This window comes from Olea europaea, chromosome 18, assembly GCF_002742605.1.
Source record: "Olea europaea var. sylvestris chromosome 18, O_europaea_v1, whole genome shotgun sequence".
Taxonomy (NCBI): Eukaryota; Viridiplantae; Streptophyta; class Magnoliopsida; order Lamiales; family Oleaceae; genus Olea; species Olea europaea.
In genome coordinates, this window is record NC_036254.1 from 25,725,396 (window position 1) to 25,732,652 (window position 7,257).

Below are 7,257 nucleotides of genomic sequence, written 5' to 3' on the forward strand. Positions count from 1 at the left end.
CAACCCCTTCACATTAAAAGCGGTTCAAGAATTTTTTAATCACCACGAGCCCCTTATGTGAGGGGATTGTACACTAGAGCGCGCAAGTAAATATTCCATTGGACTCCTAGTTTACTCCAATTAGATTAATAAAAGAAATTTAGACCAAATATCACAGATATGGCATCCCCCTTCTCTGTATCCCTGTTCATAGATGGAATCAGCTACTCCTATATCTCATCCAAGTTGATACAATTATTAGTTCACTCTATTTCAAAATCAAGTCTCAAGTATCTGTTGATTTTTTTCCATAAAGGGATTACACAAATAACGTGGTTAATACTTGCTTTTCTGGCATTTTTGGGTGTGCAATTATTAATATATAATCAGGCAATGCAAACAAGAGATTTTCGAATATTACAAATGCATTACATATCAAACATCCAACATTTCTGCTTTAAAAATAAAGTTCAATTTCATTTTCTAATAAGGATGATTTAAATGTTAAATATTTTGTTTTTAGAACCATCGAAAATGAATATGTTATACAAAACAACCACCTCGAAATGTTTTTTGTTATTTTCAAAAACAGAAACTTTACAACAATTGACAATATGAAATTGCTTGCATGTTGATTAGTCAGTGAATTTTATTTTTGAGTATTAGCCGTTGCAGCCCTTACACGCGCGATTCCCCTGTGCCGACAATTTTCTAAAATTAGGTGACCTGTCCCCATCTATTGTGAAAAACAAACGGATACCATAGAATCATAGAAGATAGATGGATAGACATGCAACTAATTGATTAAAGATTTTAAGTCTTATCAAAATTGCGAGAGTGAGTCACCATTTGACAATCCAATTAGATCACCTATCCTCATTTTATCTCTTCTTTTACTTGTTTAAAAAACATAAAACGAGTGATATGAATTGACAAGAGAAAAATTTTGACGCGTAACAATTTTTGATTTTATTATATGATCAAAATAATATTGAAAAAAGCCAGAGTAACTACTTGAAAGTTTAGTAAACACACCATGGCGTGATTGTCACAAATAGATTCTTGTGACTATTTTTCCTTTTATTTTCTTACTAATGACATAAATAATATAAATGATTGGTTTTCGATAGTGAAAAGATTAATATGGCACAACACGTAAATAGTTGAAGCCATCAATACGAGCCAACTAAATATAACATGACGTGGTAGCCATTTATTGAAACTAACCTCATATTGAGATAAAAGTGATTAATGAAATATTATTATTTATAAAAAGCTGTAGTGACTTAGGACGGATAGTTTGCTGTTCGACCAATCGCCTTATCTTCGGCTACTGCCCGCTTTGGTTCCATTGAATTGCTGAGTGCAGGTGTTTTGGGGAGGACTCAACCCTTCTAGTGCCAATTGAACTGTATCATCTGAATATCTCCTATACGGTGGGAGGATGACGCCGTGATGACTGCTGTGCAAGCAGTGACTCGGCTTGGAACACCATCTCCATAGCATCTATTAATGATTAAATGGGCTAAACCCCCATCTTGTCCTGAATCTCATACATTAATCCCCTTACAAAACTATCGATCTGATAATCATTAGCCTCCATTACATCATGAGATTGCAGCGTCAATAACTTCTCAACATAATCAACCATCGAATGATTTCCCTGTCTACAATCCAAAAATTATCGGCACAAGGCCTGCTCATAGTGTCTAGGGAAAAATCGGTGTTGCAACAATTCTTTCATCATCATCCAGTCCATTATTTGGTTGTCTCAGCTTGTAACATTCATCAAGAATACTATGCCACAGGCTCCTTCTCCTACCTTAAGTTTGTACGTAATAATTGTGACCGTACGTTCTTCGTTAACCTCTATGATTTTCAGAAATATTTACCTTATTCAACCAGTCAAGGAAAGCCTCAAAATCTAAACTCCCATTGAAAATAGGAATTTACACTTTGACTTTGTAACCATCATAGTTAGTATGACAACCATGAGAACAAAATGGGGTCGAAACTGGGGGCAAATTTATAGGGACAGCAACTTCAACAAGATTGATAGGTGGTTGTGAAAATATTATATTCGTTTTTCTTCATTAATAAGACATTTCAATTTTTTCCGTTAATTGGTGGATTCCAATATTTCTTATGTTTGTTCGAATGAAATTCGTGCAACACGCGTATGTGTGTAACGAGCAAGAACCTTTTATTATTGTTTATGTTTCCATCTTGCATCATGTAGGATATAGAAAAAGTACAAAAAAATTCTATTGAGTCAGACATGAATCAATGTGAATCCACCACTGGTTCACTGCATGGTTGCTAGGTGACAATCATGCCATGACCCTTAGTTCAAATTATTTTCAATTGATAGTATCAAAAAAGAGTTCTTATTATCATTTTGAAGTATTCATGCCCTACTTCGTAAAGTTATACACATGAACGTACAATTTCACATCACCTAATGCGGCCTATCTTCTGCACATATTCATAGATTGAAATAAAACTTCATTATATTGTTTCAAAAAGCTCGCGACCTAGAGATGTCAAATGGACCGAGTCGGCTCGGGCTCGTCGGCTCGGCTCGTCAAAACTCGGCTCGTGGGTTGATCGGACTCGTCAAATGATGAGCCCGCTTGGCTCGTCGAGCTCGTGAGTACACGAGCTCGTGGGTTGCTCGTGGCTCGTGAGTACACGAGCTCGTGGGCCGAGCCGAGCTCGCCCACAAGCAATGAGCCGAGCCCGAGCCAAGCTCGTGGGTTAACGAGCAGAGCCGGCTCGACTCGGCCCACTACCACCCCTATCGCGACCACACAACATAGTTTCTTCTAATTCCAAACGCCATTAAACTATAGAATTGAAAAAATAAGTTAAAAATAACCTTTCAGAATAGGTTTAATTATCCCATTTTAAGCCATCATGCTAGATGTAAATTTACATTAAGCCCTTGTTTGATCTCCATTATTTTTAAAATACATTTTTCTCTCTCTTCTTTTCAACTACACATTTTTCAATAAAATAATATTACATACAAATATAAATTTATTTTTATATTTTAATCACACATTTTTCATCAATCTATTATTTTAAAATGCATCCTTACAGTGAAATGGAGCTCAAACAAATTCTAATTCTTGTTTGAGATCAGCCAGACCCATTAAATTTAAAAAAATATATATAAAAAGGTACAAATTTTCATCCGTTTTCACACATCTAAGAAAAGCTGAAAAATCAACTCTATTTCCACTTTTAATCTCGATAAAGTTGACAAAATATATTTACCTACACTTCGACAAATTAAGTTAAAATTTAGTGGGACGTTACAAAATTTTGGGTACACAAATGAGGAAGAAGAGAGAGTCAAAGAAGGGGGAGAGAGAGAAGAATCGTATTCTTGAGAGGACAAGAAGACAAAAAGAAAAGTATGCACAATCTTAGAAAATCAACAAACATACAGGGCGTGTGTAAGCCAAATGGCGAATAGTGAAAGGGACAATTGATAGGGAGAGTGTGAAGTCAGTCAACACACTAAACAGGATTTGGCATTTGCCGCAGCAATGGCAGCACCATGGTACGCTCCGGCGTGCTACTCCCAATCCACACCCCACCTCACTGTCTCGTCTGTCGGTACTCTTTATTTTATAATATAGTTTTATGCCTAAATTTCTACGGATAAAATACATTATGGAATAATGATTTTTTGAATGACGTGTGATTAAAAAGTAAGGAAGTTTTTTTAAAATATGTATATAAATATTTTATTAAAAAAATATATGGTTGAAAATAAGTTTTGAAAAAATATATTCTTGACAAAATGGGCTCAAACAAGGGGTAATTCTTATATCAAATCATCGTTCAACTTTAGCATGCCAACCACTTCAATTATTGAGATTTGGCGAAAATTCGAGCAGACTTCTACACACTTGAAAAAATTGGACGTTAAGTGATTTGACAATTTTACTTCAAATTATGAAGTCAGATGAAATTTGTATTACTTTAACATCCTCGTTGATGATATTATTACATGAAAACCAATTCACTTTGTCCAAGTTGATTGCCGATGGTTGTTTCCACAATTATTCAAAATATTTAAATAGGTTGATGATCCATAACTTCACTTTTAAAAGTTAAGGCTCAAAAATCAAAATGACACTCGTTAAAAAGTTATGGAGCCAAACTAAATTTTTCTAATTTTTAAATGGTGTAGTTTTTTATTTTTTTTATTTTATTCGTAGGGAAGATTACCGGTAGTCGTTTTACGTGACCTACACATAAAAAACTACTTTATTAATATATCAAATAACATATTGCCATGTAGGAGGACTATCAATAATCCTCACTATGAATATCATTATTCTTTTTATTTTCTTATTAATTAAAATTTAATTTTTGAATTACATGAAAGCTCATTATTTGAAAATTATTCGGCGTAATAATGATTCATTTGATAACCTTTTGACTCGATAAATTTCATTCCGAATTAAGTAGGATCTTACGTGACCTTCTTTCCTACAAATAGCAATGCTTAGGCCGGAAAGGTTTCATCGATAACCAACTTAGGATTAGGCAATACAAAAAGAAAATGTGCATGTTTGTGTTCCAAGGGTTATGATGGTAGAGAATATGAAATTTACTGTGGGGGCAGAAGTGGGGGAGCCGTGGAGCGTAAAATCCGGCAAGGAATTAGAGAAGAAGGATAAGAATCAGAAGGCGAGGAATGAAAAAGACGGGTCCCGGGATCAGTGGGAAGCAATCCAATAATTGCACTCCCACGCTATTCCAACATTCATGATATTGTCTGTCCTAATTCTTATCACTCAATCTTTTCGCTGTTCTTACACGCTCACAGTGTGTAATTGAGAGAACAAAACTATCTTAACAGTGTAAACTTTGAATCGAGAAATTTATAAATTAAAAACGTTTGTCGATATATTTAATATTTAGGCACTTTTATAAGTGTATCTTTATCCATTAAGATGAAGTAAAATGTGCTCATCCTTGCTAACAAAGATATAAGGTTAAAATTGTGCCATGTTTTCAAGAACACGACAAAAAAATCTATCATTACGTATTTTTGTCTTGACAATGAAAAGTTGTCTACCAGTTAAATATTTATTAGAATTATTTACATTGACTGAATGTTCTTTAATCTTTCTTAAGAATTAAGAAAATTTTGTTAAGATTCCCTTTTTTTTGCTTTGCTTTTGTGTCCCACTCTACACTAATTGAGGTGGAAAAAATCAATTATGTGCTAGCCCACTGAATTTTAGTACCATAATTCAGTCTCTCTGTCATCATAACCCCCCGTCATAATCTCACATGTTCTTCGCGTATCATTCTTTAATATGATAATTTATCTTTACATGTTAAATAATATTACTCGAATGATGGGTTCCTTAAATTTTAAAATGCTTGTAAAAAGTATGCCCATCAAGATCATAAACGTTCGAAATCCAAATCATATTTTTACATAACGAGATGCTTATTGTACTATGATGTCACATAACATTACTCTACTGATTAAATTTTGAAAGGCCCGTAAAAAGTATGCCCACCAAAATCAGAACCATTTGATGTTTGTACTATGATGTTAAATAACATTGATCATTTTATTGGTATTTTGTAAAGGATTTGTCTACGTGTACACTGAAATTGACACCTCGGTGTACTGACCCCTCACAATAGGGGGGCTCTTACCCACCTCGATGTACAGATGGAAAAATCCCTCGTAAAAAGTATGTCCACCAAAATGAGAACCATGTGAAATCCAAGTCACAAAGGCACAAGCTGAGCTAGTAGCTAATGTGAAGAATAATTAGAACAGGATATTCAAGGCGTGTATTAATGCATTATAGCCCCAACAAGAGCCCCCATTCAGGACAAAGCCTGCTTTCGAGCCGACTGAAAATATTCATACCTCTTAACAGAAAACTCTGCAAAAGCTGTTCATAAGTCTCAGAACTCAGACAAACTGTTTCCATAAACCCTAGACAGGATCTCTCTTTCTCTCTCTAACCCTCCATAATAAAAACCCTTCTTCATCTTCTCATAATTCCCCCAAAACCCTCCATTTTCGTTCACTTCTCTGTTAACCAGGCACTCGTCTTTTCAACTTCAACGGCTTTGAAGTCTTTGTTCTGCACAACAGGAGAAAAACCAAGTAGAAAAATGCCAACAGATCATATGAGTGAAAAGAAGGCTACAAAGTCAAGCCAAGTGGGTGCGCCACCGCAGGAGCCGGAGCACCTCCCTTGCCCACGCTGCGACTCCACCAATACCAAATTCTGCTACTACAACAACTACAACTACTCTCAGCCCCGTCACTTCTGCAAGTCATGCCGCCGCTACTGGACCCACGGTGGCACCCTCCGTGACATTCCAGTTGGCGGTGGCAGCCGAAAGAATGCTAAACGTTCACGCACCGCCATTGCCACCACTAACGCCGTGACTTCCACCGGCTCAGGTTCCTTTTCGTCTGTTCATCATGATTTCCACCACATGCCCGCCAACAGTTCTCAGCTTCTGTTCCCTTTCGCCTCCGATCACTGCGGTGCCGTGCCGTTTGTTACTGATGCTAAGCCCATGTGTGGAAGTTTCACTTCATTGTTGAATACTCAGGGAACTGGGCTTCTGTCATTAGGTGGGTTTGGGCTTGGAATTGGGTCTGGGCTCGAGGACGTGGGATTTGGGCTTGGAAGAGCAGTCTGGCCCTTGCCTGGGGCTGTAGAAGGTGGGCACACTAGTGGCAGTGTCGGAATGGTCAGTAACACGTGGCAGCTTGATAGTGGAGAGAATGGGTTTGTTGGTGGTGGGGATTGTTTTAACTTTCCAGATCTAGCTATTTCTACACCTGGGAATGGCATGAAATGAAAAAAGAAAAAGAAAAAGAAAAAAAGTGTTATTGGGATTCTGTATTAGGAATAGCATTCCCTTAATTTATAACAATGCAGTTGAGTTTTTACCTAATTTTCGCAAATGTGTCTGCCAACATTTTTATTTTTGTTTTTGTTTTTGTTTTGTTAGCAAAGATATATTTTTAGACCTGCAAATCTCAAGAAACTCATCGTGACTGTTCTTGCTGGAAATTTAGGCAGTGGCGGAGGAGAGACATTGTTGAAAGTAGATTAAGCACGCTTTCGATAATAATTTTAAGTGCAACTCAATCCTCCCCTCAAGTATGAAACGTAGCACTCTTTTATTGTAATTATGTCTAAATGAGTGGGTACGACTTTAAAATAAAATCGAAATGTAATAATGAATTGATATTAAGCCTAACTTCTT

At 36.3% G+C, this 7,257-nt stretch overlaps 1 protein-coding gene across 1 annotated transcript; it reads left to right on the forward strand.

Annotated features, from left to right (window-relative positions):
• The first annotated feature begins 5,706 nt into the window (after positions 1-5,706).
• On the forward strand, positions 5,707-6,944 carry LOC111367949 (dof zinc finger protein DOF3.4-like). The gene has a single exon (XM_022989081.1). The coding sequence runs from the start codon at positions 6,145-6,147 to the stop codon at positions 6,844-6,846; it is 702 nt and encodes a 233-aa protein (XP_022844849.1). The 5' UTR covers positions 5,707-6,144; the 3' UTR covers positions 6,847-6,944.
• The last annotated feature ends 313 nt before the right edge of the window (positions 6,945-7,257 follow it).